At 40.3% G+C, this 14482-nt stretch overlaps 1 protein-coding gene across 8 annotated transcripts in view; it reads left to right on the top strand.

Annotated features, from left to right (window-relative positions):
* The window catches only part of CACNA1E (calcium voltage-gated channel subunit alpha1 E), a 412651-nt gene that overhangs the window by 300029 nt on the left and 98140 nt on the right, over positions 1–14482 (top strand). For 7 of the 8 annotated variants that reach the window (XM_072648472.1, XM_072648471.1, XM_072648470.1 and 4 more), the window contains 6 exons: positions 917–973; positions 2319–2951; positions 6970–7280; positions 9570–9729; positions 10304–10433; positions 14057–14116. In XM_072648472.1, coding sequence (XP_072504573.1) covers positions 917–973; positions 2319–2951; positions 6970–7280; positions 9570–9729; positions 10304–10433; positions 14057–14116 — 1351 coding nt within the window. The remainder of the gene's footprint in view (positions 1–916; positions 974–2318; positions 2952–6969; positions 7281–9569; positions 9730–10303; positions 10434–14056; positions 14117–14482) is intronic. The other variant, XM_072648473.1, reaches the window with a different exon arrangement.

Genomic DNA, 14482 nt, shown 5'->3' with positions numbered 1-14482 from the left:
TCTTCACTGTTGGGTGACAGGGCTCCCAGGAAGGGAACAGCATCCACAAACCTCCCAATATGTGAAATATCACATTTTGGAGCCTAGTACTTGCCTACAATACCTTTACTTCAATGGCCCATACTCTTCTCTTTGAAAAGGATGATGTACTGTCCTTCTTGTAAGGAATATGATGCTACTAACCCATCAGTAGGATATGCTCTCTGAATTACTATTTTTGCCTTTTGTGATATAATGGGTTATGTTGACCAGGGTAGGGGGTGGCTATGCAACCATGTCTGACTCTTTGAAAGGTTACTCAATCTAGAAGGAAATGAATCCCATGCCATTGGCTCCATTAGCCTGTCAAGCTGATGAGCCATTTGGGGTTCATTTGTAATTACCTCTTTTCCTCCAGTATTCATATGACATGTGCATGGCTATACCTAAAGTGTTCACTTGAGTGCTTTGAGAGATTGCAAAAGGGTATGATTTGGGAATGACATGTCTACGGGTGCATAGGTGTGTGAATGTGCCTTGTTACACCGGATATGATTGTGAATATATTTAAGAAGTTTATAAGGTATCCAAAATAAGTTTCCATGTATATACATTTGGGTGAAGATAACACTGCCAGTATGGCATGTTGTTTTAGCATCTGAGTTCATATATGGTATAGAATGTTATAAGCGTTTTGCCTGTGCATGTATATTATTAAGACAGGAGCCATGTATTTGCAGATAGTTCTAGGATCCAAAGTTTACCCTTTGAAGAATTGGGGAGTTGGGTGAATTGGGTGACTACTAAGGGCCCAAAGCAAGCATATAAAATATGTGTGTACATGAGGAGAGGCCTGCCTCCCTCTTTGGAAATATGTTGGTCTGTGTGGGGATTTTAAAGCTGGGGTGAACTGAATCTGTCCATTTTTCTTTCCCAGAAGAGACAGAAGGAGGAGACACCACATGTCGATGTGGGAGCCACGCAGCAGCCACCTGTATGTGTGTACATGTTTGTGTGTTGTGCGTGGTCATGTGTGGTTACAGGAACAATGTCATCTTTGTCCTTGCTGTGGACAAAATGGTACAGCGGGTGTGTGCATCTCAATGGGGATGTGATCTGTGTACAGGTGTTTATGTATGCATCACTGCATACCTTTCAGCGTGTGGGTATGTCTGTGTGCATTTAAGGCATATAGGCTCATATGTTGTTCTCCATTCCTTTGGCTTATGAGTGAGCATATGTTGGTACATACGTGTAGGTGGGTCTGCCTCCTTAGAATATGCATTTGTGTGTGCTACATATGTAGGTGTGAGTATAGATGTGTGTGAGTGTGTTTGATCGTCATAGTTTGTATGAGTGGGCCCATATGCTATTTCTGTGCATGTGGGTCCAGGTGGACATGGCCATGTGGGAGCCTATTCTCATGTGCACTTCTGTACCTATTCGTGTATGTGGGCTCTTTTGACCACGTAAATGTCTGTAGAAGGCCCCTGTGTTGAAATGCCCAGTTGTAGTTCATTTGACAGCAGGAGGCATTGATGGATCATACCAGACTAGCACCCAAAGGTTCAGGTGACTCTCCTTTGGCCTTGGGTGGCACTGCTAGCCAGGTCTGCTCATTTGGGAGGAGAGGGATGCATGCTATAACTACATATAATGTTATGACACCCACTACACTCCAATTCTGACCCTACTTGTGCTTAACATTGTACTTTTCAGTCTTTATTGCCTGGTGGCATACCACATCTGGTGGCATTAATAATTGTGAAGCAGCACCCCAGTTAAGGGCCAGGGCAGATGGGAAGAAGAGATGGTATTGGCCAGAACTGAGGATTAGATTGGGGTAAGACTGAGATACATGAGGGTAAAATATTCAAGTGGATGAAAGGAAAGAGAGAAGGGAAATGACAATGAGACAAGTCAAGGTAGATGATGTATGGCAGACAGGATGGATTCCCATTTCCAGAGGAATATGGACCTCGACCCTGGAGTTGGTGGTTCTCCTGTACTTCCCTACCAGAGCTTCCCAATCTTCCTCCTTTGTGAATGCAAAGACATCATGCTGACAAAAGTATCCCTGGCACATGAGTTTCGAAGCATTCCACATTTATTCACATGCACACGCAGTTTTGTTTTCTTTTTTTTTATGGCTCCATGGGCTTGTGTCTTAATGTGCTTCACGTTTACAGGTCCTGGGCTCTCTCACATTTGTCCGTCACCATGCACCCCACCCTGTACCTGCCCCTTGAGGGATGCCTCAGGGCCCCATGCTTGCTGTCTGCCTTGGCTTATGCCCTTTAAACTCTAATTCATCCCTTTGACTTATTCCTCTTTATCAGGAGGGAGAGGAGGAGACGTCACCACATGTCTGTGTGGGAACAGCGTACCAGTCAGCTGAGGAGACACATGCAGATGTCCAGCCAGGAAGGCATCAACAAGGATGAGCCCCCTCCCATGAATCCTCTCAATCCCCTCAATCCCCTTAGCCCTCTCAATCCTCTCAATGCGCATCCTAGTCTCTATAGGAGGTCCAAGCCTTTAGAAGGTCTGGGACTAGAGAAGTTTGAGGAGGAACATGGAAACCACGGGGACTTTCATAAGGGGGACGGGATGCAACAATCAGAAGACCAGAAGAGTCCTGTGTCTAGACCCAAGAGGGAACAGCCATGGCCCTCTAAGTCATGTCATGGAAACTGTGACCCAGCAGAGCAGGAATCAGGAGCTGGAGAGGCAGTGGTGGGCTTTGAGGAGCGAACTCGGCACCGACAGAGTCAGCGCCGTAGCCGACACCGCCGAGTCCGGACCGAGATGAAGGAACATGCCACAAGTGCTGAAAGCAGGTCTGGGAGCCAGGAGAGAGGCCTGGAAGAAGGAACAACAACTGAAGGAGAGAAGAACAGGAACTCTAAGGGGAGTCAGGAGGGGAAGGAGATCTCTTTTCATGAAGAAGAGAGAAGCAAAGGGTTAAAGAGGTAAGATGAAATCATGCTTTGAACGGGGGTGGCATTGACTGTACAAGATGGCCTTGCTTTCATCTTTTCTCTATTCCTGGCTTAATATGTGACATTGGGCAGTCATTATACTTGTCTGTGATTCAAATTCCCCACTCACAAAATGAGGATAAAATATATTTTTCCTTCCTACCTCACCAAGTTGTTATGGCAATAAAATGAAATAATAGAAAGGAAAACATTTTGAAAATAACTGCCATACTTTCTTAGTCCTGTTTCCCAGTGTTTGCTATCCCTCATAGTATGAATGTAAAAAGATATGAATATCTGCCTCTGGCTCTGCCTCTAGCATACACACTCCAAGTTTACCCCACATGCAGATATGATCAGTGAATCAATCAATAAATTTGTTTGGATGTTCTAGAAGCTGGAAATTCAAAGACAAAAACCCCCAAACACAACAAAACTCAAAACAAAAACATCCAGGTCTTCAAGGGCCTTCTATCGTATTGGAGGAAACAACATGTACACATATAAATAAACATAATACATACAAAGTCAAGCAAACGAAAGGGCCCCATAATAACTGGTGAACTCACTGAGAATACAGAAAAAGAGAAGATGGCTCAAGACAGAGCCTTGTGGTATGCCTGCATTTAGGGTTGGAGAAAGGGATGAGAAACAAAGAAAATGGAGAAAGAGTAGCTTGAGGGTGGAAGGAGTAGCCAGTGTTAGCTGTAGAAAGGTCAAGAGGGATGAAGAAAGAGAAAAAGTGATATTTAGCCATTAAAAGAATATCAGTAATTTTGAAGAGAAGGATTTCAGTTGATTGCAAAGGTCATAAGCTAGATCGCAAGGGTATGAGAAATGAGCAGAAGTAGAGGCAGATTTTCCTAAGAGTTTGTCTATGAAAGGAAGAAGAGATATAGGATGGACAATAGCTTTAGAGTTTATTAGGGGCAAGGTAGTTTTTTAAGGACATGGGAACCATGACAATGTTTAAAAGCAACATTCAAGTAGATAGGGAAAGATTGAAAATTAGAGTGGAAGATGTGTAAAGAAGCAGTCTGCTGGAGGATGTGGAAAAGAGTGAGATAAAAGACAGATGTAGAGAGAATGGCCTTATTAGTGAGAAATGTTACCTTTTTATTTGCAACTGGAGTAAGACAGAATAGGATGGGAGATGACGTGAGGTAGTTTTGAGATGCTGAGTAAGGGAGAAAAGGGAGATTATGACAAATATCTTCTGTTTTCTCAGTAAAGTGTTAGGTGAGGTCATCTGCTGAGAAAGGAAAGGGAGGTGTGGGAGGCTTGAGGAGAGAAGGGAATTGCTTGAACATCCTCTGTGGGTAGTGTGATAGTCACTTAGGGAATAGTAGAAAGACTGCCATGAAGAAATGCATGTCAGTTGAGGTTAGATAACACAGATTTGTAGTGGACCCTGCTTACAAGGTTGTGTAACTTCCTTCTGTAAGATGCCAAAGCCCCTGCATAGGAGGAGGGTCGTGGTGGGCGTAACTCCTGCTTGGAATTTGTTAAGATATGAGTGACAAGGACAGTGGGAAAAGAAATGTGAGAGTCAAGGACAATATAAAACTGAAATGGTTAACTCAAGTCAAGATTTGGAAGGGAACAAAGTGAATTCAGAGCAGGGGTGACAGCCTGGTATAACACTGTGGCTGGAAAGATTAGTGGTCACTGTGAGGAAGCAAAATAAGCTTAGGAAGAGTGAGGCCCTGGGAGTGATGGAATGATAGAAGATTGTGGTGAGGGAGAGGAATGTCAGGGTTCTTTATAGTGGAAATGGAACACATCCCTAGTGTGATAATAAGACCAAGGGTGTGATCATTTCTGTGTGTGGTTGAGGTAAAGTGAAGGAGAAGACATTGAGAGGTAGAGTTTGATTAACTGAGAAGTCAAAGTGTTTGAGGGAACAACAGTATGTATATTGAAGTTTGGAAAATAAGGCTATGAGCTGAGTACTCAGTTCCCTGATTCCTCAATGAAATCAAATGAAAAAAGAATTGTGAAGAAGAAAGACTGGAAATGCTACATTTCACTTAAAGTCTACATCCTGCCTTAGGTTGGAGTTAAAGTCAGGAAGACCTGAGTTCAAATCCTACTTTATACACTTGGTAGCTACATGACCTCAGGCAAATCATTTAACAGCTGCCTCAGTTTCTTCATCCGTGAAACAGAGATAATAATAGCCTCTACCCTTCAGGGTTATGAGGATAAAATGAGATAATATTTGGAAAGCAATTTGCAAACCCTAAAATGCTATAGAAAGTATTATAATATTTATTATAATTGGAGAATTGCACAGGGAGGAAGTCCAAGGTGCCAATGTAAAATGGCATCAGAGCCAGGCAGAGAACCCTAATTCAGAATTCTTACTTCAAATCCCATGCTGCCTTTGTGGGAAGAGCCTTGTAATACCAATATCATTTTTGCTGTTGTTGTTGAGGGCAGGATTTAAAATAGATTTTTATTGGTAACTTTATCTGTACCACAATCATCAGATTTTTCTTCCTTGTAAATATTATTCTCATTTTACAGATGAGGAAAACGAGATTCAGAGTTAAAGGACTTGCCCAAAAACACATGGCTAGGAAGGCGGTGATGATAGTGGTGATGTTGGAACTTAACATGGGATTTTTGGGTCCAAATGCAGTACTCAAATATCCTATGGTGGCCCCAAAGCAGAGATGGGAAACTCGTTGCTAAGTGGTACAAAGGACAAAACCAAGAAATAATCATTTGTCATTCCAATGCCCCAACCTCATGAGTGGCTGAAGTAATTCTGTGTGGAAAACCAAGGAATAGGAATCATCATTTAGCCAAAAACTTCTAGCTCTTATCTGTCTTATGAAATGTTGTTTTCCCTCACAGTCTATAATTCTCTTCCTTTTTTCTATATATATTTGCTTTCTTCTCAAATGCCAGCTTCTTCTACTTCCTCCTCCCTGACTCCAGACTCAAAGTCTCATGAATCCATTGATAAGGGATTGAAAAACATGTCATGTAATTTTAGAATAAATTAAGAGAGATGTAAATAGTCAAATGCCTCTGTGATCTCATCATTGTGGATCCTTGTGCTTCCACCTTCCATCTGTGTGACCTTTTACAAGTCACTTAATTTTGTTAAACCCCACTTTCTTCATCTGTTAAATAAGGGGGTTGGACAGAGGAAGTCCAAACTGCTTCTAAATCTTTGATTTTGCAGTCCTAAATTCTATCCAGATAGAAATCATTACCCAGACATGCTTGCCTAAGCTCAAAAAAGGAAATGGGCTGGTACCATGGTGAAAAAGAGGGATGGAAGGTGGAGAGTCCATATTTCCATTAGGGGCCTTATCATGTCCAGAGATAACAGGGAAGAGACACAGAATGCCCATGAGAATGCATGCAGTGGTCCCATTGGATTCTGAACTGGTCAGACCACATCTAGATTATTGGATTCCATTCAGGATTCCATCCAACACCACCTTTTAAGAAGGACATTAACAAACTGAAATATATCTTGAGGAGGGAGATCTGAATGTTGAGAGGATAGGAGGCCATGTATGGTATACAAGAACTGACTAGACAAACTGAAAATGTCCAGCCCAGAGAAGAGAATGATTGTTATGGGCAACTTTGTGTTAGATGGTAAGTGATGGTAGATGGTACATATTTGAAGTATGGTCTTTTGGAAGACAAATTAAATTTTATTGGGCTTGACTCAGAAACTAGAATTAGGAGTTGTAAGTGGAAGTAACAGAGAATGAGTATTACTATAAGGAAGAGTGTCCTAACAACCAAAGGGCTCCTTGAGGCTAGTGAATGACCAATCGTCCGTGATATTGTGGAGGGGATTGCTGTTCAGGCATGGGTTAGACTAGGTGCCCAGTGAGATCCCTGCCAAATTTGAGAGTGTGTGATTCTTCTGCCAATGTCCCCAGTCTAGAAATGAGCTTTCATTCCTTTTTTTAACCCCCAAATCACCACACCTTTTCCTCCTTTTCATTTTTTACTCTCCCCCCACTTTTCTTCTCAGAGCAAACAGCCTTTTGGTTACTGGAGGCTGTGGGCTGTCAACACCTGCTGATGATATAAGGACCCCCCTGGTCCTCTCTCCTCCAGAGCTAGAAACAGGAAAGGACACCAGCCTGACAGAGCAGGAGCAGGAGGGTACCAGTGAGCAAGCTCTGCTGGAAGACGTGCAGCTGGATGTGGGCCGGGCCATCAGTCGCAGTGAGCCTGACCTTTCCTCCATGACAGCCAACATGGAGAAGGGCACGGAGAGCACTAGCGTTGCCGTCACCATCCCTGACGTGGGCACCTTGGTGGACTCCACTGTGGTGCACAGTAAGGACATTCTCCTACCCTGTTGATTTATTTACTGTTACAGGCCTTTCTCTGTGATCTGTTTGCTCTTTTCTCCTGATCATTTAAATCCTGGGGGTGTGGGAATGGGAGCAATGTATGCTGGAGTTCACTCCATACTCAAACTAATCAAAACCAAAGGCAGAGAGATGACGTAACTTCCCCAAGGTCATAGAGGTAGTCAGAGGCTGCATCAGTGCTCAAACCTAGGTTTCTAGCAGTTCAATTCTTTTTGTTTGCTCTATCATGTTCACCAAATGTAGAAGCAGCACTGGGATGGAGGTCAGGAAACCTGGAAATTCCAATGCTGCTGCCTGACTTTGGACAGCTCTTTGTGCCTTAACTTCTTTATCTATAAAATTAAAGGTGGCAGGAAAGTGGTTTCTAAGGATCCTTCCTTAGAAATTATATAGAGTATAGAAACTCTATTTCTATAGTTAGATTAAATAGCCATCCCTGGAAACTTCCCAGAGTCCTCACATAGTCATGCAATCTCTTATTCACTCTTCCAAATTCCCCAGGTTAGGAGACAGATATTAATTACCATTATAACCCAGAAAAAGGAAATACAGAAATAAAATACTCCCACCCAGAGAATCTGTACTCTAAATTCCCATAATTACTAGACAATTTCCAGAGTGTCTTTTTTCTTTCCTTATTTTCTTCATTACTTTTTTCTTTTCTGCTCCAGAACTTTTTTTCACTGCTCCTATCTCTCCTTTACTCTCCTCATCTTTTTTTCCTTCTGTCTCCTATTGTCCTTTCTGTTATTTCAGCTTCTTATGCATGGTATAGTGCAAAGTGACTTGTTTTTGGAATCAGAGGACATTGAACCAAATTCCATCTTTGATAATTGTTACTTGAATAATCTTGGGCAAGTCACTTCATCTTGAGAGGTCTCAGTTTCCTCACCTGTAAAACTAGGAATTTGAACTAGATGACCTCAGAGGTTCCTTTCTGTTTTAAATGGATAATCTTATGAATCTATAGACTCCTCCAAAGAATTTTTGAAAAGTGAACTCTCCCCTTACTTATGAATGTCATAATTATCCCACAGGATTTCAGATCTAGCATCTTCTATTTCTATCCAGCTAAAAAGTTAGAAGAATGCTTGATCTTATCTCCCAGGAGAAAGATTTTTAATATTCTTTTTAGATTTTGGAATATGGAATTTAGATTCAGAATTTAAATTTTGGATATTAAATCCTAATCTAACTTAAATGCTATCCTGAGTAGATAAGGATGGAGGCAGAAAAGTGTGCAAGGCTACGGATTGGGACATAAGTGAGACTGTGCTATTGCAAGGCCTTTCTGATGACTCTAGAATCATAGGAATTTAGAGTTGGAATGGACCTAAGAAATTATTTTGTTCAACCTTCTCATTTTATAAATGAGGAAACCTGGGTTCTATGACATTATATAACTTGCCTAAGATTACAAATCTAGTTAGTCACGTGTCTAGAAATCCAACCCAGATTTCCCAGTTCCTAATCCAGTGCTGATTCTACTATGCTGTTGGGGTTAAAGATATTAGAGCTTAATGCTTAATACCATGGGGGGCAGGAGGTTAGGAGTGAGGGGAGATCAGGGCATATTACACCATATTATTACAAATCCCTTTTGGATAACTTCTTGTGACTTAATACCTTATTTGGCAGGATCCAATAGCTTCTCATATAGCATTGTAGCATTGTCTGCAACACAGCTTCATAGAATCCTATCGTAGTCATGCAGTCTCTTATTCAGTCTTCCAAATCCTCCAGGTTAGGAGGATTATAATATAATATGCTATAATATAATATATAGTATAGTAGTACTATAGTATAGTATAGTATAATATAATATAGTATGGTATAATATGATATGATATAATTGATAGGATATGATATGATTGATATATAATATAATTCATATAATATAATATAATAGCATTGTCTATAATATAACTCTGGGTGATCAGACACCTATCCCATTCTGATAGCATTAATCTCTTTTTGGCCATTTTGATTAGCTAGCTCCTTGTTTCCTACAATTTTCCATGTGGTACAGAAGGTTATGGATGACAGGTGACAGACTAATGGGGAGAAAGAATAAGCTTTCTAGCATTTGCCTTAGCTTTATTCTTGTTCAGTGGCTTATGGAGCTTCCATAAGCCATTATGGTGTTTCCCTCACCTACCTCTGCCCAAATGCCTGGGAAGCCGCCCGATGCTCTAGTGCTATTTTGGTAGGTAACATAATTTGCAAATGACCCTATTTGTTTCTCTTGCAGTTAGCAACAAGACAGATGGAGAAGCCAGCCCCTTGAAGGAAGCAGAGATTAAAGAGGATGGAGAAGAAATTGAGAAAAAGCGCAAAAAGGAAAAGAGCTCAAGCACAGGCAAAGCCATGGTGCCCCATAGCTCAATGTTCATCTTCAGCACCACTAACCCGTGAGACACCCTACTTTGCTTTCCTTCCTTTAGGGTGCTCAGGAACAGCTACAGGGGAATAGGGTGGAAAGGGAAGATTTGAGAGGAGAGAAAAACATAGACCTTTCTGGATTTTTCAAATGGCCCTCTGCAGTCTTCTGAGATAAGAGAAAATGTCATTTGTTCATTAGTTGACTTGTAGAATTAAACAATTTATAGACTAGAACCAACCTAAGTAGTGCTTAGAAGCAAGAAAGAATGAGGAATGCATTGAAGGCTGAAAATCAAGACTAAGTAGGGGTCAGCACATCCAGACATTCGGAGTTTACTCCCACTGGCTTCCGATGTCTAAGAAGGCTCAGACATGCTTACACAGAGTTCATGTCTTGGCTGGCATACTGCAGCCTCTAACCAATCTGTTTGCTTTCTCCCACTGAGGCATTAAATGAAAGGTGGCGTCTGGGAAATTAAATTGTGTTCCCTTGTGCTTCATGTTGGCAAAAATCCAGTCCAATGAAGGGGCCTAGAGTCTGGGGAGCCAAGGGGAAGGGCTAGAGCGAGGTGCCAGCTCATTGGTGATTTGGCTGTCCCACAGGATTCGAAGGGCATGCCATTACATTGTGAATCTACGCTACTTTGAGATGTGCATCCTTCTGGTTATTGCAGCTAGCAGCATCGCCTTGGCTGCTGAGGATCCTGTCCTGACCAACTCAGAGCGGAACAAAGTGGGTGAATGGGAACTGCTCACCAACCCTTTCCTAAACTTGGGGTGCCATTCTTCATGTTCACTCTTTTCTCCTATCCTCTCCTCCTTTTCTCTCCTCCTCACCCCACATCCCTTTCCAGAAGCCCTGGGGGACAGATAAAGGAAAAAGACTTGGCAATTTAAAAGATTAATCAGTGGGAATAAAATATTGAGAACTGCTTATATCCCTGGCCTTTGTTAATACCCTTTAATCACAGAACACTATGGCTTATAGCTTCTCAGGATCACACGGAGATTATTTTTTGTGATTAGGCTGCAATACAGAGCTTTCAGGTGTTTGGAGGAAGCAAGTGACCATCAGTGGGGCAAGACATGAGTCCAGCACAGAAATCTGTGTGTATGAGTAAACATCTGGAAATAGAAAAGAATAGGTCAGAGTTAGAAATAATATAGATCTCAGGGACTTTAACTAGGCAGGAATAGAGGAGATAATGAAGGTGAGTCATTTCATACCCAAGAAGCTAATGCCTTGGAGAATGAGATGTTCTTCTAAAAAGAAATGGACTTCAGTCTGAAAAAGGCTATGAAAAAATCAGGAGACTTATGACCAAATGTTTAAGGAGTTTGTAAAGTTAAAAATTATCACAAAGAGGAGAAAGGGAAGAAGGAGTACTCCTGAATATCTGAAGCTAAAAGACAGGTATATCTACTCTGAGAAGAAAGTAGCTGTTTATTCTCCAGGAATGTTGACGTAAGTATATAGGGTCTGTCAAGGGAGAACCATCCAGTAAGAAGAAACAAATAGTGGTGGTTGGTTACTCTCTGCCAAGAGGTACAAACATACATTTATGTTGTGTGGCAACAGTAGAAAGATGTATTGTCTTCCCAGGGAATGTATCCTAGCTGTGACAGACAACTAGCTATCCAGCACCTATCAGACTGGATGGTTACTACCTACTTGTAGTCATTCATGGGGCCACACAAACTGCTGCAAGAAGAAATTGAGAAAGCATTACTGAATATTAGCAAGTGTTGGACAAGAAACTGAAGCCCTCAGGGGCAAAGACAATGTTTCATTCACTGCTTCTGATCTAAATCATGGCTTTCAGAAGGTAGATTTTGGCAGGGAAGGACTCTTTAGAAAGATAGTGCCTGAGAATGGAATTTGACTTTTTTGACCACAGAATAAAATATGAGAGTGATAGGCTATTGCTAAGGACAGGATTGTATCTCTTTAGGTCTGGTAATAATATATTTGCCTGGAGTATATCAGATTTAATCAAAAAGATCTTTAAAAAAGGAAAGGAGAAAGCTTCTACAAATATACACCAAGTTAAATACAATAAAGAGTAGCTATTATACAAGAAGACAACAGTAGTAGGGGCAAACAGAAACTCAGAGGACAGAAAATCCAAGAAAGTAAACAGCAAAAAACCTGGATGGCTATACATAAATACACAAAGTTTGAGTATCAAGCAAGATGAGCTATAAAGATTCTAATGTAAGGGAGCAGGTTGAGATGAGATCTATGATTAGACTCTGGCACTGGAAAGACATAATTTATTTAAAAGGGAACAGAGAATGGAACTCAATAACCTAGTGTTTGATAAACCAGAAAATATAAATTGCTTGGGAAAGAACTCCCTGGTTGACAGAAACTTCTGGGAAAACTGGGAAGCATTCTGGCTTAGACTAACATTTTATATTATAGATCACATTTCAAAATGGACATGTTACCTGAATATTAAAGATGATACAATTTAAAAAATTAAAAGAGAAACAGCTCATATTCCTTTCATAACTATGGGTTGATGTATTCTTACCCAAACAAGATATAAAGGGAATTACCAAAGATAAAATAGATACTTTTGATTCCATAAAACTGAAAAGTTTCTGCACAAAGTAAATGCATCTAGGTTGAGAGGAAAAGGGTTTGAATGAAACTGAAAACTATTAATACCCATATAAAAGGATGTTATAAATCATTAATACTAAGAGAAATGAAGACTGAAACATTTTTTCATATTATACGCAGAAAATTGACAATGATGACAAAAAATAGGCATAGTTAGTGTTGGAGTTACTGTGCAAAGACAGGCTCACTAGTATGTTGCTGGTTGAACTGTGAATCAGTACAACCACTCTGGTAAGCTATTTGCAGTTATGCAAATAAAGTGACTAAAATGCCCATACCACTTGATGCAGATTCCTCTGTTAGACATAGACCCTAAAGAGGTCATTGACAAGGAGAAAGTCCCTATATTCACCAAAATATTTATAGTAGCATTTTTTCTTCCTTAATGATAATTTCATTCTTCAGAAAGTTGAAATAATCAAGGGAAATTTTTGAATCTGATTTTTATCACTATTGAGGAACTGGTTGCTTGGGATACAAATAATGTAACCCTTGGGTATAGGTGACCACTGAAGTTGAAAATATCTGACTAAAAAGGAAAGGAAACCTGCACATAGTCTCGTATACATCCTAGATATTGGAAGAACAGACTTTGAAGCTTTAAGAGAAATAAAAGGCAGAAATTTTATCTTAAAGATGCCATTCTAAAGATATAAAATGAAACAATTTCAGTGAGGAGGAAAAGGGGAGTTGTCTAAAGAGATTGATGTTCATGCACAGAGAACTCTTGGACTAACTTAGTTTTTCAAAATATGTACAACAGATAATAAAGGTCATTTGCTTCATGATGACATAATATGAAACAAGTGTCAGGAATGTGGCGCTCAAAATGTGCCGAGCTTGGTAATGAAAGCCAAAAACAACAAAGAGGAAAGTGTTGGTTTGAGTTCTACATCACCTAGCCGTCTTCAATAAATACAGGTCACTAGGTGAGAGAGTGCTAAAAGACTGAAGAATCAATGACAATAATCTGTGAAAAATTATAAGAACAGCAGAATTACTGAAGTTGTGGAGCAGATCACAGGTTATTCCAAATATAGGATGTGTTTGCAAACTATAGGATGCTGGCCTTCACTTGGATTCCTGGGAAAATTCTGGAACAGGGGTTCTTAATCTAAGCTGCATGAAAACAATATGAAGTTTCTATTTATATGAAATTTCTGATACCTATAAATATTTAAAGAGGAATTAGACTCGTTCTACTTGGCCTCAGAGGGCAGAACTAGGAACAAGTGTTTAAGTTTCACGGAGCCAATGAAAGGGGAATGAAATGAAATGAAAATGAAAGGGAAAGCTTAATGAAAGAGAAATGTTTTAACAATTAGAACTATCTATAAATGGAAGAGGCTGGCTTGAGATGTGTGATGGGTTTTCTCGCCTTGGAGGTCTTCAAGCAAATGCTGATGATCACTTCTCAGGTATGTTGTAGGAAACATTCTTAAAGAGTTATGCATTGGATTAAATGGTTTCTGAAGTTACTTTCAGCTCTGAATTTCTGGATGAGGAGAGGACAATGCTTAGGTTTTTATGATCCCAGGGAAGACTATGCCATTTAATTTTCATCTCTTTCTGTAAGATAATAGTTCTAAACCACTGCTCCATAGTACAAACAATTGAAGATGTGTGGGGGTATACGTGGGAACGTGTAAGTAGCTATAGGTGAGCCTTTTTATGCTGCTGATCAAAGCTCATCTCTGCCCTTAAATTTTTACTGGCTTATTTTGCAGGTCCTGAGGTATTTTGACTATGTTTTCACTGGTGTGTTCACTTTTGAGATGGTGATAAAGGTGAGAATCTTGAAAGAAAGAAGAAGCTCCCTAAGGGTTCAATACTGTTGGGTGGGTAAAGTGGAAAGTCAAGTTGTGGGCTTGAGTACAAGCCCCATGTTTATTCTTCTAATTCTGAACTTGCCCCAGTTGTGCTAGCCATTGAAGGAACTGACATAATGACCCTCATAATCACTTCTCTATCATCGATCTATTCATTTTATACATAAGAAACTGTATGCAATTCCAGACAACCTTCTTGACGTAGGACCAGACTTATTTTGCTCATTCATTTTTGCCAAGAAGATAGAAGAAAGGGACTGGGGGAACTACTTAAGAGGAAATGAAGGGCAATAAATATGTATTTTCTTGTGGGTAATTAAAAAT

Source organism: Notamacropus eugenii, chromosome 2, assembly GCF_028372415.1.
Source record: "Notamacropus eugenii isolate mMacEug1 chromosome 2, mMacEug1.pri_v2, whole genome shotgun sequence".
In the NCBI taxonomy this organism is placed as follows: domain Eukaryota; kingdom Metazoa; phylum Chordata; class Mammalia; order Diprotodontia; family Macropodidae; genus Notamacropus; species Notamacropus eugenii.
Note: the sequence above shows the minus strand (reverse complement) of the source record. Positions and strands in the feature narration are given on the sequence as shown.